This window comes from Myotis nattereri, assembly GCF_964212035.1.
Source record: "Myotis nattereri genome assembly, chromosome: 8".
NCBI classification, from domain to species: domain Eukaryota; kingdom Metazoa; phylum Chordata; class Mammalia; order Chiroptera; family Vespertilionidae; genus Myotis; species Myotis nattereri.
In genome coordinates, this window is record NC_138083.1 from 85,156,040 (window position 1) to 85,173,761 (window position 17,722).

Sequence of the window (17,722 nt, forward strand, 5' to 3'; positions counted from 1 at the left end):
TTCTTGAAACGTTTTATAAGAGTGCTGTGACTTCTCATGGAACTAGGATTGATCACCAAAAAATTGACATAATAGCTAATAGGTAATTAATAAAAAATACACACTTAGCTCACAAATTAAATTAATAAAAATGTATACTTAGTACATAAAAAAGCAAAGTTAAGTGAGTTAAAGAGAAGAGCAGGAGCTGAGGAGTTTTTCTTTTTAACTTTATTTTTTTTACATTTCTTACCATCCATCAATTATTCCCTAGCAAGGCGGTACCACGTGGTGGTAGAATGTTGGCTCCAAAAGTCAGACCGTATGTGTTTGAATTCTGGCTCCATCGTTTACTGGGTCATCTCAGGAAGTTACTTAATGTCCCCCCACCTTGCTTTTCTATCTATAAAATGAGGATACTCACAGTACCTTTCCCACAGTGCTGTTGTATTAAATAGTACTTGCACAGCATTTAGCATGAACATTCTCAGTAAATGTTACTTAGTATTATTCCCTATTGTACCATCAGCCTGAGGTTTTACAACACATGCTTTATAGATTGTTTTCCCTTGATTAGTTCTTGTTTGGAATGATCTTGGAGGCAATGGCTGTTGGAGATTAGGAGAAGCTGAAGCTACTCCTCCAAACCACCTTCTCAGTACTTTGACCAACTTTAAGTAGGTTTTACCAAGAAAAGATATCATTAGCAAATAGCAAAGCATCAATAGCAGATTTAAAAAACACTTAAAGTAATCATTATTCTTCTGAGCCTCAGAAATTGAAATAAAATTAAAAATAGATGATCTGCCTGACCGGCTGGCTCAGTGGTTGAGCATCGACCTATGAACCAGGAGCTCACGGCTCAATTCCCTGTCAGGGCACATGCCCGGCTTGTGGCTCAGTCCCCAGTGTGGGGCGTCGATCAACGACTCTCTCTCATCATGAATGTTTCTGTCTCTCTTCCTTCCTCTCTGGAATCAATAAAAATATATTTTAAAAAAGAAAAAAAGATGATGTGATAGCATTGAACTTAAGTAAAAAGCTGAGAAATAAGCACTGAATCAACATAAACTTTAAATGCATTAAAGAAAGTATGGACTTTCTCATCAAATTTGCATGGGGAGAAACGGCCATGGGAAAGCCTTCAGCTTTGCTTTGGACATCATCATACAATACCACAGTATTCTCTTTGCCATCAGCTGCTCTCCCAACACCCCCTTTTCTATCGCAATTGCAAGAGGCCGGCAGGAGCATCTGAAGAGCTAGGAGAGGGAGAGATCAGCACTCCTGCAATCTGCTCACATGGAAGCATGTCCCCTCGGCTCTGCGTTTACAGAATCTTATTTGCGTAGAAGTACTGCAGGAGCTCGGGATGGTAGAGGCTCTGAAAGAAATCAGCAAAGGTCCCCGTGAGGGAGGGCGTTACCAAACCTCCCCCCCTACAGAATGAGTCCAGTGCAGACCCCGGGCACAAGCGACCTGCAGATTCCCGAGGCGTCATGGCCCGCGTCCATCCAATGACCTGGACGGGAACTGCCAATAGAGCTTGTGTAGAATCTTCCAGGCGTTTTGTCACTTACATTGCATTATGGGGCCATGACAATCAGAATGTGAGTGCTTGATGGGGGGCAAACTCCTGGTGTGCCCGGCCACCTTCTGTATTAACACCGGGCAGCAGGGACCTGTGGGAGTCTTCTCTCCTGCCACCCCCCCACCCCCCCACTCACCAGCTGCCTGCAGAGCTTGGGGTTCCTTTGATCGTCCTCACTCTGGAAGCTGCGCTCCTTCCTTTGCCTCAGGTAGGGAGAACAGGCTCGGAATGTGGTTTTGCAAGCCTGAGAAAGAGAAGATTCCCGTCTCACTGCCCAAAATATTAGGGAAATTCTTTTTATCTTTTCAATCCCAGTGTACATTCAATGTTATTTTGTATTAGTGTCAGGTCTACAGCATCGTGGTTAGACAATCTTACACTTTCCTAGAGAATTCTATAATCCCGACCAAGGAAGAGGATGGCACCCAGTCGGGTCTGGGGGTCCCTGAGAATGTGAAAGTGACTTTCAGGAAGTGTGAAACCTTGAACCTTAAAGGGTTTATGCTTATAAAACGACCATGTGTATCATGTGGGGCTGGTGGGAAGGGCATAGCTTTGTAGTTTACCACAGCCTTTGTTATCGTCCCATCAAAAGTGGTACTGGATTCCTAAATTTAACCCACCTAATATTTCTCCCCTCCCCCCGCCCCCCGCCTCTCTCTCAGAAGAAAAGTGGTTTTGTGGGACCCTTTGCTCCCAGTGGTTTTGACACACTCGCCCTGTCCCACTCCAGAGCATCCCCACGGCTGATCCAATGCTGCTAGGACACATTTTCTCCAAGAGTGAAACAAGTTCCACAGGGAATTGAGAAGCCAGAGGTAGGAAGTCTATACTAGGGGCAGTGACAAAAGCTAACAGGCATGAATAAATGTCTCATTATGGGGACTGCCCGTGGCTGAAACCTGAGCTGCTCTGCCCCACCCTGCATTAACCTGAACTCATCTTGCACTGCCGGGTGCTGGGAGTGGGCAGTGGGCAGGAGCACGTGGGAAAGGACACTTGCTCAGAGCGAGGTTACCCGCGGAGGAGACACTTTTCCCAGGATTCACGTGGATGGGCTGCTAAGCATTTGTAACTGAACTGGCAGAAGCTGAGAGTCTGGAGCGTCAGGACTCCCTGTAGGAAAGGCAGGGAGATCTTTTGCGGTCGATGGGAGAATCACGGACTTACCTTGGCAACCTGGGGATTTCTGTCCTGTAAATGGATCAGGAGGGAATCTTGAGTCTGCTTAACTTGATTGGTGAAAAATTTCTTCCATTTCCGCCCAGCAAAGGCAGGCAATTGCCCAAACAAGACAAAGGCCGAGTATCTCAGGCTGTCATTCTCCTGCGGGTTCCCCATGAGCAAAACAACAAAACCCAGGTCAGTGGGAAAAGGCAACTGCATCCGAGAAAACCACAGCATGTTAGAGGGGGCCGTCAGATCCAGGCCGCAGCACTGGTCGGCTGGGGTGGGATGAGGTGGAGAGGGCCTGAGTCTTCAATGAGCCTCTTCACCAGCAGACAAGAAAGAGGACTGGACTTGGGGATCACTAGCGCTACTCTCAGCTTCCCAACTTTTTTTTTCATTACTTATTGATTTAAAGATAAAATACATTTACATGGTTCAAAATTTTAAAAAAAGGTTTATTTTTAAAAAGTAGGTCTCACCCTAGCCTGGTGGTTCAGTTGGTTGGAGCATCCTCCCATACGCCAAAAGGTTGCAGGTTGTATTCTCAGTTAGGGCTCAGACCTAGGTTGTGGGCTTGATCCCCAGTCAGGACACTTATGGGAGGCAACTGATCAATGTTTCTCTCTCACATTGATGTATTTCTCTCTCTCTCTCTCTCTCTCTCTCTCTCTTCCTTACTCTCTCTCTAAATATCATTTTTTTTAAATGGGCAGAGGACCAGACACGTCTCCCAAGAAAATATACAAATGGCCAACAGATATGTGAAACTAGTGGCCCAGTGCATGAATTTGTGCACATTGAAAGAAAATTAATTGGAAGAAATATTTTCCAATATCACTATTTGCCCTTTCTCTATAATAGAAGTGTCAATCAAATTCACAATTGACAATGACAGATGGAAACACATGCATGCAATTGGCACCAGTGAGAGCTTTATATATATATATATACATATATATATCAACTTGCTTAATCAGACCTGCTTTCTGATTTAGCTAAACTTTTTCCAGCCCAATGAAGCACCCCAACTTCTCTTTCAGGTAATTGTCAGCAACACAGCAGTAAATATCAACATGAAGCAGATTATTATTGTAGATCACACAGGGAGAATAAAGGGTAAATTATTTAACTGCAGCAGTGTTTGACTATATTCTGCGCAGTGAGAAAACCTGAAGTCATTTTTAAGTTCCACCATTTCCTACTTCTTTTCAGTCGGGTCAAGTTTCTAAGCTTTCTCAATCTCTGTTTTCCAACTAATGAAAAGAAACTAGGATTCCACCAAGTCTCCTCTCTACCTACTCCAGGACTTCTGTGAGGATCAAATGTTGTGAGGCACAGGAAAATGCTTCACAGACATTTGGTTAAAGTCGTGTTCCTGGGCTGAAGAAACTGCAAGGAGGCTAGTCGCTAGGAAGAGGAAGCGGGCGTTGCCACGTGATGTCATTACCCAGCGCCCACAGCTACCGTTTCTGGGCTGGGCTGGGCTGTGGGCCACATTTTGCGCCATGGGGTCTCGGCAGTGTTGGCTGAGATTTGGTGGGGTGTCGCTCCAGGGTGGTGGCGGGGCCTGTGTCCCACTTTGGGAAAGCCAAGTGTTGCTTTGTCGGGAGCCAGGTCCACGATGCCATTTCTCTGTAAATGGCCAGTGCACATCACAGCAGCTCCTGTGTTGAGCGTCTGCTCCCTGGTGGTCAGTGCGCATCATAGCGACTAGTCAGATGGTCGGACACTTACCATATTAACCTTTTATATAGAGAGATGATGCTTAACTCCACTAGCTATTAGGGAAATGCAGGTCAAAACTACAATGAGATACCACCTCACACCTGTTGGAACGGCTGTTATCAACAAGACAAGTAATAACAAGTGTCGGGGAGGGTGTGGAGAAAAAGGAACCCTCATTCACTGCTGGTGGGTATGTACAGTGGTACAGCTACTATGGAAAACAGTATGGAGGTTCCTCAAAAAAGTTAAGAATAGAGTTGCCATATGACCCAGTAATCCCTCTTCTGGATATCTACCCCCCCCCCCAAAAAAAATGAAAACATTTATTCCCAAAGATATATACATGCTTAAGTTTATTGTAGCATTATTCAGGGTGGCCAAGATATGGAAACAACCAGTGTCCTTTGGCAGATGACTGGATAGAGAAGACAGGTACATATATACAATGGAATACTACTCAGCCATAAGAAAGGATGAAATACTGCCATTTGTGACATCATGGATGGACCTTGAGAATATTATGCGAAGTGAAATAAGTCAGTCAGGAAAAACTAAAAGCCACATGATTTCTCTCATATGTGGGATATAAAACTGAAACTCATAGACACAGACAACAGTTTGGTGGTGACTAGAGGGAAGGGGGGTGAGGGGTAATAAAGGGTAAAGGGAGACAAACATATGGTGACAGAAGATGATTTGACTTTGGGTGGTGAGCACACAATGCAATATGCAGAAATGTACACTTGAGCCGAAACCGGTTTGGCTCAGTGGATAGAGCGTCGGCCTGCGGACTGAGAGGTCCCGGGTTCGATTCCGGTCAAGGGCATGTGCCTGGGTTGTGGGCATATCTCCAGTGGGAGATGTGCAGGAGGCAGCTGATCGATGTTTCTCTCTCATCGATGTTTCTAGCTCTCTATCTCTCTCCCTTCCTCTCTGTAAAAAATCAATAAAATATATTTAAAAAAAAAAAAAAAAAAAGAAATGTACACTTGAAACCTATGTAATCTTGTTAAGCAATGTCACTGCAATAAATTTAATTTTAAAAAAAGATTTGTTAGTAAATAAGTGAATAATAGAGATCTTGTTCCCTGAGCAACACCCAGGCCTCACATTTCCAGCCCCAATTTGGTTTTCATAACCTGTAATTTTTCTGAGTCATCTCACTTACGTCATCTAGTAGAGTCCTGGTCTGAAGAGTGATGTCTATGAAGAAGGAGCCCAAACCTTTCCCTTGGATCTTGCCCAGGATGATGGTCAGAGTCTTCAGACTCTCGTGGATGACTTCAGAACTCATGGGATCATACAGTCCATGCACCAGCATGTCTAGGACAACTTTCTTATACTTTCTCACCTGTTATCAAGGTTTCAATAGCATTAGTAGCACAGGCATTGCTCCCCGTGCATTGAAAAGCAACTCCACTTCTAATTGTACAATATAATCTAGGACTGTCTTCAGGATCTACCACAACAACTCTCATCAAAATACAAACGCTTCAAAAAAAATAAGTAAATAACAAATGCTTCCATTCACCTGACCCAAGAGCCCAAGTCAGTCTTAGAAGGAGAACACAGAGTGATCTGGAGCATGGCCCATGGGTGGATGAGGTTAGGCAGGATGTGCCAAGGAGGGGGTTGGACTGGATAATCTAGGCTTCTGAGGCACACTGGGGACAAGATGAAATGGTCACTGAAGTTGACAGATGCTAAAAGAAGAGAGGCTGAACAAGAACAAATTATTAGAAAATAATGTGAATTTACCAAAGAGGTGATGTCCAGCTGTGTGCTGATCCTGCCTGCAACTCTTTCCCAAGCTGAGAATACTAGGTGTGCTGACCCCAAATGAGTAGGTCCTTGTTCGCTCTCCTTCCCCTGAGTGTGGGAGGAACTGGTGACTTGCTTCTGGCCTCTTATTGAATACTAGAGGCCCGGTGCACGAAATTCATGCAAGGGGCTTGGCCCCCGCTGCCCTGGCTGCCTCCTGGCTCCGCCCCTCGCCCACTGGTCATTCCAGAAGGCCATTCCAGAAGGTTGTTCCAGAAGGTCATTCTGCCATCTGGTCTAATTAGCATATTAGCTCTTTATTATATAGGACTAGAGGCCCAGTGCATGAAATTCATGCATGGGGAGGGGGGGGTGGTCCCTCAGCCCAGCCTGCACCCTCTCCAATCCAGGACCCCTCAGGGGATGTCCGCCTGCAGGATCAGGCCTAAACCAGCAGTTGGACATCCCTCTCACAATCCGGGACCGCTGGCTCCTAACCACTCACCTGCTTCCCTACCTGATCACCCCTAACTGCCTCTGCCTGCTGGCCTGATGCCCCTAATTGCTCCCCTGCCAGCCTGATCGCCCCTAACTGCCCTCCCCTGCCGGCTGGATTGCCCCTAACCGCCTCTGCCTCGGCCCCTGCCATCGTGGCTTTGTCCAGAAGGATGTCCAGAAGATGTCTGGTCTAATTAGCATATTACCCTTTTATTAGTATAGATGACAACACTCGTGGGATGTCATTCCCATGGTTACTTACATTACATAAGACTCCTTCTTAGCAGAGACTTTGCTGACCTTGAAGAAGTAAGCTACCATGTTATGAGTGGGCACCTCTAGGAGCTAAGGGTGGCCCCCAACTGACAGCCAGCAAAGAAGCAGGGACCTGTTTCCTACAACTGGAAGGAATTGAATTCTCCCAATGGCCCTATAAGCTAGGAAGATGACCCCCGGCTTCAGAAAGGAATGTAATCTGGCCCACACCTTGATTGCAGCCTTGCAAGACCCTGGACAGAGGACCCAGCTAAGCTGTACCGGAACTCCTGACCCAAGGAAACGGCAAGCTAATAAATGCTAGGTCTGTGGTGATCTGTTACATAGCAATAGTAACTAGTGCCTGAGGGACCACAGCCAGTCCTGGGGATTTCAGGCCACCTTCCCTTCCTACCTTGTCAGGGTTCTCACAGGCCATGGTTCCCAGGCCCCTCACTGCCATGTGACGCTTTTTAGCACTGGGGTCCCGGGCTCTTTCTGCCAAGATGTAAAGCACATTCTTCAAATGCTCCCTCTTCTGGAACCTCAGTTTCCAAGAGACCTGGGTAGTGAGTCAGAATGTATCGATTTGGGAGTGTTCAGAGTCATACCCAACCCCAACCCCAACCCCTTCCTCTAGAGCAGTGGTCGGCAAACTCATTAGTCAACAGAGCCAAATATCAACAACAATTAAAATTCCTTTTGAGAGCCAAATTTTTAAAATTTAAACTATATAGGTAGGTACATTGTTATTAACTTAATTAGGGTACTCCTAAGGCTTAGGAAGAGCCACACTCAAGGGGCCAAAGAGCCGCATGTGGCTCGCGAGCCGCAGTTTGCCGACCACGGCTCTAGAGAAAATCCTGTGTTGCCAGCTCAATTTTAAATATTCTTTCTCCATCTGAAGACACCTGACTTTTTTGCTGTAAATACAAGTAGGAGCAAAGTAGATTTATAGTTATTTGTATGAAAAATAGTAACAATAATTAATAAATAACAATACAAGAATGAACTCTGTGTTTCGTATACTCACAACTATACTAATCCTACTCTTGCCCCACCCTCTATATTTATGTAGTTTGATCTACAAAATGAAGAAATTGATGGAGGGGAGAAAAGGGGGTAAAAAAAAAAAAATAATGCAGCCCAGCCAGTGTGGCTCAGTGGTTGAATGTTGACCTATGAACCAGGAAGTCATTATTCCAGTAGAATAAAGCTTGGTTCAATTCCCAGTCAGGGCACATGCCCCCTTACAGGCTAGATTCCCAGTAGGGGGCGTGCAGGAGGCAACTGATCCATGATTCTCTCATCATTGATTTTTATATCTCTCTCTACCTCTCCCTTCCTCCCTGAAATCAATAAAAATATATTTTTAAAAAATGCAGACCTGGTGTTGATGATGGTTTGGGGGAATTAAGAACAGAGGTGCTCTAGGCCAGCGGAGGGCTTGATAGAACTGAAAAGAAAAGGGGATGGAGAAGAGCTGGTGTGAGCTGAGAGTAGGGAGCCCTTTGGCCAGACTAGGCTCTCTGTATTCCTCTCATCTCAGAAAAAAGAGCTTCCTGGACTCTTCTGCCTCCTCCGCCATTTTTTCTGCTCTACTTTGTAGCTAAACACCTTGAAAGTCATGCCTATACTTCCTTTCTCCACTTCCTCTCCATTCGCCCTTGAACCTTCTGCAGTCAGGTTGATGGGCTCCCTTCCCCAGGCCGCAATATGGCTAAATCCAAGGGTCAATGCTCAGTACTCACGTTACTCAACTTCCCAACAGCCTTTGATGCAAGAGCAACGCACATCTATAAATGTTTCAGGGCACCTGCAGGATGTCCCACCCCAGAATGCACACATCTGAGCAATTTACAATTAGGAAAATAAGTGCAGAGAAATGAAAAATTGGGCAATGCTTTGTGGCCAATGCAGAAACCTGTACTTCAAGGACTGAAATCGAAGTGACTGCAGATCAAGAGGTGGGTTACCTCTGCAGTGAGCCTCTGAGCCCTGAGACCAGGAAGGCCCTGGGTTCTGCACAACACAGGACATGGCAACACGTCCTGGAGTCAGAACCAAGACGATGCAAGATGCAGATGAGACCAAGAAAAAGCCAGCTCTTCACCATCCTTAGTAATGGGCTGCGGTGGGGAGCTGGACACGGGATCCACAGCCTTATTTGGTGTTTGGGTGATTACCACGTCTCGTCATTATCTCTGGGTATTCATTTTTCAGTCGATATTTTATTAATTTCACAGCAAGCTATATTCATCTCAGCTTATCTTGTGACTCTATAAACATTCTCTCTGTGTTTAAAAAACTATCATCAGACATTTTTTCAGAAGAAGGAACCTCAGTGGAGCCAGCTGGACTAGTGCAGACCAGGCCAGCACACAGGTTACACAGTGGCTGCTGGGAAGGGACATTTGTTCACAATAGTTTGTGTCAGACCTTGGAAAAGAAAGACATCATGGGAGTCCTTTTCTTCTTGGGCTGGGTGGTGGGCATAGAAAGGGGCTGGCCCAGGATTCTTCTCTGTGTTTGGTCCATGGAACTAAAAAAAAAAAAAATCATTATATGAGCCACTCACATTCTTCAAAGCCTTATCATCAACAAGCATCATCATACATAGTGCTGTATCGGGTAAGAATATAAGGAAGCACTATCCCTGAGGCCCGTCCTTAGGAACCTGTCACCTTGGTGAGGAGATTAAACAGTCACATAAAATGATAAGGAGCAATCTGAGGCAGCTCAAGGGGAAGCACAGTACAGGGTTCAAGACAGTCTGCCCTGGTTCCCGGCCCATCCCACAGTCTTGTAGTATCAGAATCACCAAAGAAATAAAATACATTCTGGGCCCCACCCATAGAGTTGAAGTGAAAAGTAGCCTGAAAAATTTTTTTCTTTTTTTTAATATATTTTATTGATTTTTTTACAGAGAGGAAGGGAAAGGGATAGAGAGTTAGAAACATCGATGAGAGAGAAACATTGATCAGCTGCCTCCTGCACGCCCCCTACTGGGGATGTGCCCACAACCAAGGTACATGCCCTAGACCGGAATCGAACCTGGGACCCTTCAGTCCACAGGCCGACACTCTATCCACTGAGCCAAACCAGTCAGGGCCTGAAAAATTCTTTAAGGCTCCCCAAGAATGTAAATTGGTTCTGCTTTTTAGGGGAGATTTTAATATCTCTTACAATGTTTAAACCAGCCGTGGGCAAACTACGGCCTGCGGGCCGGATCTGGCCTGTTTGAAATGAATAAAACTAAAAAAAAAAAAAGACCGTACCCTTTTGTGTAATGATGTTTACTTTGAATTTATATTAGTTCACACAAACACTCCATCCATGCTTTTGTTCCGGCCCTCCGGTCCAGTTTAAGAACCCATTGTGGCCCTCGAGTCAAAAAGTTTGCCCACCCCTGGTTTAAACTGTACCTATCTTTCTGCAAATCTTTCATGCACTGACACATCATACACTCAAAGATATTCACAGCCGAAACCGGTTTGGCTCAGTGGATAGAGCGTCGACCTGCGGACTGAAGGGTCCCGGGTTCGATTCCGGTCAAGGGCATGTACCTGGGTTGTGGGCACATCCCCAGTGGGAGATGTGCAGGAGGCAGCTGATCGATGTTTCTCTCTCATCGATGTTTCTAACTCTCTATCTCTCTCCCTTCCTCTCTGTAAAAAATCAATAAAAAAAAAAAAAAAAGATATTCACAAAGGATAGGCAACGGAGCTTTGTAATGAACAACATACTATAATGTCCTTAATAGTACTAGAAAGAAATTACACATATATACTACAACTATACAACTATAGGATGGCTCCTATGCAGCCGTTAAAACAATATTGTGCAGTCTACCTGTGCTTAAGTGATCTTCAACATATACTGTTGAGTGAAAAGTGAAAATCAGTGTGTAAGTGGGCTAACATCTGTGTAATCACAAAATGAGGGAGGGAAACCAATATGGACATGTTTGCTTGCATATGCATAGAGCAGGGGAGAATATCCAAGAAACTTGAACAAAAATTGCATCCTGGTAGAAATCTGAGCAACTGAGGTAGGAGGAAGACTTACTTTTTTCACTACTTAAAAAAAAAAAGAAAAAAAAATATATAGTTTGTCATTTAACCACGTGTATATATTGTTTAAAATATCTATATATATAAAAGCCTAAGCGACCAGTCGACCAGTAGCTATGATGCACACTGACCACCAGGGGGCAGACACAACCCAGGAGTTAATCCCTGGTGGTCAGTGCGCTGACCTACAGCCTAATTTGAGGCCCACTAGTATAAGCCTGTGCTTCTCAGACTTAATCACCAGAGGATCATGTTAAAATGCAGATTTGGACTCAGTGGGTCTGGGGTTGGGCACCAGGTTCTGCCCCTCTGATAAGCTCCCAGGAGACAGCAATGCTTCTGGTCCCAGGACCAGGCTTTGAGTGCAAGGGTGTAAAGTTAAGAGCTACAAGAATCAAGAGAGGGCTGTGGCTGGAACTGCTGGTGGAGACCTCCCTCACCACATGGATGAGCTTTCAAGGCGAGGCAGAATGTATTTGAGATGCTGGGATTTCAGTGGAATTCCATGAACAGGCAGTTAGCATCATGGGAGTGATAAAAGATAAGGCTACAGGAAGTAAAGATCAGCTGTGAAGGACTTTGACCACTAACGAGTTTAGTCTCAATTGTATTTTGTAGATAAGAGTAAACCATTAATTTTTTTTATTGAGGTGAAATCCAGGTAACATACCATCAACTATTTTAACAGTGTGGTATAACTACCACTTCTATTTAATCCTAAACTTTTCCATCACCCTACAAGTTAAGAAGTCACTCCCCATTCTGCCCTCTCCAGCCCCTGGCAACCATTAATCTGCTTTCTATCTCTATTAATTTACCGTGGCAACCATTAATCTGCTTTCTATCTCTATTAATTTACCGTGTTCTGGATATTCTATATAGGTGGATTCATCCAATATTGTGACCTTTTGAGCTGGATTCTTTCTCTTCACATGTTTTTGAGGTTCATCCATGGTGGAGTTCATATTGGTACTTCATTCCTTTTCCATGTCTGGGTAATATTCCGTTACATGGATATACCACATTTTGTTTATCCATTCATCTGCTGACAGACACTTGGGTTGTTTCCACCTTCTGGTTTGCTTTCACAGCCTGGTTTTTGTGAGTAGTGCTGCTATGAACATTGGCATTTGTTTGAGTATCTACTTTTAATTCTTTGGGGTATGTACCTAGGAGTGGAATTGCTGAGTCAGAAGATAGCTCTATGTTTATCTTTTTTTTTTTTAATTAAATCTTTATTGTTCAGATTATTACATTTGTTCCTCTTTTTTCCCCCCCAAAACTCCCCTCCTCCCAGTTCCCGCCCCACCCTCCGCCCTCACTCCCCACCCACTGTCCTCATCCATAGGTGCACGATTTTTGTCCAGTCTCTTCCCACATCTCCCACACCCCTTTCCCCCCCAAGAATAGTCAGTCCATTCCCTTTCTATGTCCCTGATTCTATTATAATCAACAGTTCATTCTGTTCATTGGATTATTTATTCACTTGATTCTTAGATTCACTTGTTGATAGATGCATGTTTGTTGTTCATAATTTGTATCTTTACCTTTTTCTTCCTCTTCCTCTTCTTAAAGGATACCTTTCAGCATTTCATATAATCCTGGTTTGGTGGTGATGAACTCCTTTAGCTTTTCCTTATCTGTGAAGCTCTTTATCTGACCTTCAATTCTGAACGATAGCTTTGCTGGATAAAGTAATCTTGGTTGTAGGTTCTTGGTATTCATCACTTTGAATATTTCTTGCCACTCCCTTCTGGCCTGCAAAGTTTCTGTTGAGAAATCAGCTGACAGTCGTATGGGTATTCCCTTGTAGGTAACTGAGTTTCTTTCTCTTGCTGTTTTTAAGATTCTCTGTTTATCTTTTGCTCTTGGCATTTTAATGATGATGTGTCTTGGTGTGGTCCTCTTTGGATTCCTTTTGTTTGGGGTTCTCCGCGCTTCTTGGACCTGTAAGTCCATTTCTTTCACCAGGTGGGGGAAGTTTTCTGTCATTATTTCTTCAAATAGGTTTTCAATATCTTGCTCTCTCTCATCTTCTGGCACCCCTATAATTCTGATGTTGGTACGCTTGAAGCTGTCCCAGAGGCTCCTTACACTATCCTCGCATTTTTGGATTCTTTTTTCATTTTGCTTTTCCGGTTGGGTGTTTTTTGCTTCCTCGCATTTCAAATCATTGACTTGATTCTTGCTCTCCTCTGGTCTGCTGTCGGGAGTCTGTATATTATCCTTTATTTCAGTCAGTGTATGCTTAATTTCTAGTTGGTTCCCCAATATAAGATCGAGGGTCTCATTAGTTTTCTTGTAGATCTCATTAAGTTTATCGGCGGCTTCTAAACAGTTCTTGAGAGACCTTAAAAGTGTGGTTCTGAACTCTATATCTTCCATTGACAATTTTGTCCTGTTTCTTTGTCTCCGCATTTTGTTATGCTTTCTTGGTGCACCCCCTAGTGGTCTTTGTTCGAAGTCTTATAGTTAAATCTTGATTGTTGTAGCTAATTCCAGGGAGGGTTTGACCTCCAGGCCAAGTGGCTATGAGAATCAGCTGTGTCTGCAGTGAGAGAACTTCTGTCCTCTAGGGAGGTGCTAATCTAGCCTTTGCCTGAGGCTATCCGGCAAATGCCTGTGTGCAGGGCTTGGGCGGGGCGGGTCGCACAGGATCAACAGGGTGGGCCGGAGAGAGCAGTTATGGCGGCTCTCAGTCCTGTCCCCAGGGGCTCTGCCTCTCTGAGTCCCAGCACCCGCTGCAAACCTCGGAGAGAAAGCTGCACTCGCTCTGACCGAAGCCAGACAGTCCCGCTTCTCCCGTTTGAGTCTGGGTCCCTAAAGACTCGCCCGGATCTGGAGCTCAGAGTCTGCGACTCCCTCCCGATTGAAAACGCCAACCACGCCCTCCGCCGCCAGCCCGCTCTGCGCACTCCGCACCTCAGAATTTGACTTCAGCACTGCGCCTCCTCTGAGTGTCCGTATGCGTTTCTCTTTCCTCCTAGTTGTAGGACTTCCACTCAGCCAGCGTTCCAGTGGTTCTGGGTGATGTCCCTTCCGTTTTTTGGTTTCACTTTTGAAGTAGTTGTTCAAAGCAGCAAACTCCGACGTTAACCTATGCCGCCATCTTGGTTCTCCCGCTCTATGTTTATCTTTTTGAGGAACCACCAAACTGCTTTCCATAGTGGCTGTACCATTTTACATTTCCATCAGCAATGTGTGAAGATCCCAATTTCTCCGCATCACCAACAGTTGCTATTTTCCAGCTTTTTAAATTATTCTGATATCCATCCTAGTGGGCATGAAGTGTTATGTCACTGTGGATTTGATTTGCACTTCCCTGGTGGCTAATGGCATTTTTGGTGCGCTTGTTGGTGATTGTGTATCTTTTTCAAAGAAATGTATATTCATATCCTTTGCCCATTTTTTAGTGGGTTATCTTTTTCTTTTGAGTCATAGAGTTCTTTATATATTCTGGATAGAAGACCCTTATCAGATATAAGATTTATAAATACTTTTCCCTCTGTAGATTGGCTTTTTACTTTCTTAATAATGTCTTTTGGGCCTGGACAGGTCACACAATTGGTTAGAGTGTTGTCCTGATACATCAAGGTTACAGGCTCAATCCCCAGTCAGGGCACATACAAGAATCAACCAATAAATGCATAAATAAGTGAAACAACAAATCAATGTTTCTCTCTCTCTCCCTCCCTTTCTTTCTCTCTCTAAAACCAATAACTTAAAAAAAATAATGGTTTTTTGATACACAATAGTCTTTAATTTTGACAACGTCTAATTTATCTGTTTTCAGTATTGTTGTTCATGCTTTTAGAGTTCTATCTAAAAATCCATTGTCAAATCCAGGGTCATGCAGATTTATCCCTATGTTTCCTTCTAAAATTTTTATAGTTTTAGTTATATTTAGACCGTTGACCCATTTTGAGTCCATTTTTGTATATGGTGTGTGGTATGGGTCCAACTTCATCAGAATCATTGACTTTGTTTGGGTTTAGAAATATTTTTAGTAGGAGTAATGACAAGCAAGGAGCTGCAGTAGTTCTCAACCCTGGCAGCATTAGAATTCAGAGGAACTTTTCAACCTCCTCATGCCCTGGCTGCTCCCGGCCCCAGTCTAACATCACCTCTGGAGGTGGGCCCAGCAGCAGGAATTTTTAAAGCTTACCGTGAAATTCTAATGGGCAGTCACTGAGCTAGGGTAACTGGTGACCTTGGCTTACCTGAGCCTGGGGGGTTCCCTGGAACATGGGACTTCCAGGGCTAAGGCCAGGAACGTCCTGGACAAACCGGAATCAGCTGGCCACCCTACTGATTACTCCTGAGTCTTGAATGTATTTAAATGCAGGAGCTGGTAAATGCTTTGGGACATTTGATGCCAATTGACCTGGAGGAGCATGGGGATTGGGTTGCTCCACCATCTTTGCCCCCCGCCTCCCCTCAGATGATTTGGTAACACTCAGAACACATGCCCAGGTTGTGGGCTTGAACCCCTGGGTGGGGCCTGCAGGAGGCAGCCAGTCAATTATTCTCTCTCGTCATTGATGTTTCTATCTCTCTCTCCCTCTCCCTTCCTCTCTGAAATCTATCTATCTATCTATCTATCTATCTATCTATATTTTTAAAGATAATGGCATAAGTACACGTGGTACTAACATCCTCCCAAACCACATCAAAATCACAAATAACCTACAGAACAACCATCATTCAGGACCACCTGAAATCTAGCTGGACAGAATTCCTACAACAAAGGACAAAAGAGGCCACGCAGAGACTGGTAGACACATAAATGGGCCTTTCCCACACCCACGTGAGGCAGATGAAAATCAGCAGGGATATCTCGGCAGCGGAGGTACCCCTGGGGAGCGCAGGTCTCAGCCCCACACCAGGCCCCCAGCCCAGGTTCCAGTGCCAGGAAGAGAAGTCCCCATAACTTTTGGCTGTAAAAACCAGCAGGGATTGTGACTGAGAAAGACACAGGGCTATTGGAGGCCCAAATGTTCCTCTTAAAGGGCCCTTGCACCACTTACTCAGACTCACTCACTCTGAGCTCCAGTACTGGGGCAGCAGCTGGAAAGGCACCAGGACGGAAGGGAGAAACTGAATTGCCTGGCTTCAGGGAGAGAGCTGGAGGCAGCTTTCTCCCAGACAGAAGTGCATGCAGAGCCACTGTTCCTTTGCTGCACCCTCCAGAGAGCTGGCCGGCGAGCACCATATCTGTCTCCATCAACCGGCTATCACCGCTCACCCTGCCCTGGTGATTCTCTGAGACCCTGGCCCATGCAACTTGCCTGCCCACGTCCAGCAATTTCTTCATGGAAATGGCCTGTCTTGGCTCATGCCTCAAACTTTCCTAAACTCTCTCAAACAAGCCCCATGCCTCTTGCTAAGCAGCCCCAGGCTTGGTACTTTCCATCACTATATTCTGGGACACGTCCAGCTCTTAGACGGTGCCTTGTGCTGACACACTACGGCAACACTTGCGTTTGAAGCACCAGTATCTTCCCTTCAGCTCCCTTTATCCTGAAGCTCTTAGCTGACTGAACATAATGATCTACAACCCATGTATTGATCATAGGTGGATCGATAATGATTGGATTGGCAGAGCTTATGATTCACTTATCATGGTCCGCATCAGCCACTTCAGTTTTGCAAAGAGAACATCAACCCGCTCAGAGATGGTATCAGTGACCAGAATGACAGTGCAGAGGGGACTGGGGAGCCCCAGTGGCAGCGGCGTCTTCCGGCTGCACCGGGCCGCCCCTTACCTGCGGCCGTCACGGGCGGAGGTGCTGGTCCGGGGACTGCCGCTCTGGGACAGTAGCCAAATGGGATGACTCGGCTCAATTTTCCCAGCCCCGAATGCCTAGCACAGAAGAGAAATGAGAAGGTGAAGCAGGGTCTGATCAGGATAAAGCGTCAGCACGGAGTGCTGGAAAGTGAAGGGGGACCGGGGCGGGGGTGCGGGGCGGGGGGGGGGGGGGAGGAGAAATCAAAGTGTAGATGGTCTGGGGGTGGGGGAGGGAATTGTCGTCTGATACGGACGAGTTGTTCTAGGTGGGTACGAGCATCACTCGCGCCTTTTACTTCCCCAAACTGTGCTGAGGTCTTTCTCCGCCGCCGCCTGGCTGTGCTTCCCCCCCAATTTCCCCCCTCGTGCCGAGTCTCACCCGCACTTTCTAAAGAAAGACTGGGGTTCTGAGGCTCTTCTGCACCCAATAGAACGGCTCTGCCCAGTGCGGTCCCCCCGCGCCGCCGCTAGGTGGCGGCATCGCTCAGTGGACGGTTCCCGGCAGCCTGGGCCAGAGCCGCAGCCGTGCCGCTTCCCGCCCTAATCCTGTTGGAGCAGCCTTTAATCTAAGGACTGGACGCCTTGTTCCAGGCCGGGCGGCCTCCTCGTGACTGGTGGCTGCACCAGCAACTGGAGCTTTAACTGCTGCTGCCCCTTCCTGCTCAACAAACACCGCGGGTCCCGAAAGGACTGATTTAAAGTCCCAACAATTTAAATGACTTATTGCTAGAACAAACCAACCCAAAAACCTGGACGTAACAGGCAGAAGTTGGGAGCCTCCCTCACCCCATCATTCTACCTTCTCCGGACTCTCCAACCACTGCATACATCCATTCATCAATAATTACTTACTGTCTGGCCCTGTTTTGCATAAAGTGGGCA

The 17,722-nt window shown here is 45.7% G+C and overlaps 1 protein-coding gene across 1 annotated transcript; it reads right to left on the minus strand.

Annotated features, from left to right (window-relative positions):
- Positions 1–412: 412 nt before the first annotated feature.
- On the minus strand, positions 413–17,284 carry MRO (maestro). The gene is made up of 8 exons (XM_081096958.1): positions 17,220–17,284; positions 16,818–16,915; positions 9,419–9,521; positions 7,395–7,541; positions 5,634–5,816; positions 2,741–2,896; positions 1,707–1,814; positions 413–1,363 (listed from the first exon to the last, which is right to left on the minus strand). The coding sequence occupies exons 3-8, from the start codon at positions 9,515–9,517 to the stop codon at positions 1,310–1,312; spliced, it is 747 nt and encodes a 248-aa protein (XP_080953084.1). The 5' UTR covers positions 9,518–9,521; positions 16,818–16,915; positions 17,220–17,284; the 3' UTR covers positions 413–1,309.
- Between the last annotated feature and the right edge of the window lie 438 nt (positions 17,285–17,722).

Excerpts from the sequence above, each read along its gene's own strand:
- MRO (XM_081096958.1), bottom strand. The coding sequence starts at position 9,517 with ATGGACCAAACACAGAGAAGAATCCTGGGCCAGCCCCTTTCTATGCCC. Across the intron at positions 7,542-9,418 it reads TGATGTCTTTCTTTTCCAAG|GTCTCTTGGAAACTGAGGTT; the intron begins GTCTGACACAAA and ends CTCACTACCCAG. Across the intron at positions 1,364-1,706 it reads CCAAGCTCTGCAGGCAGCTG|AGCCTCTACCATCCCGAGCT; the intron begins GTGAGTGGGGGG and ends GATTTCTTTCAG.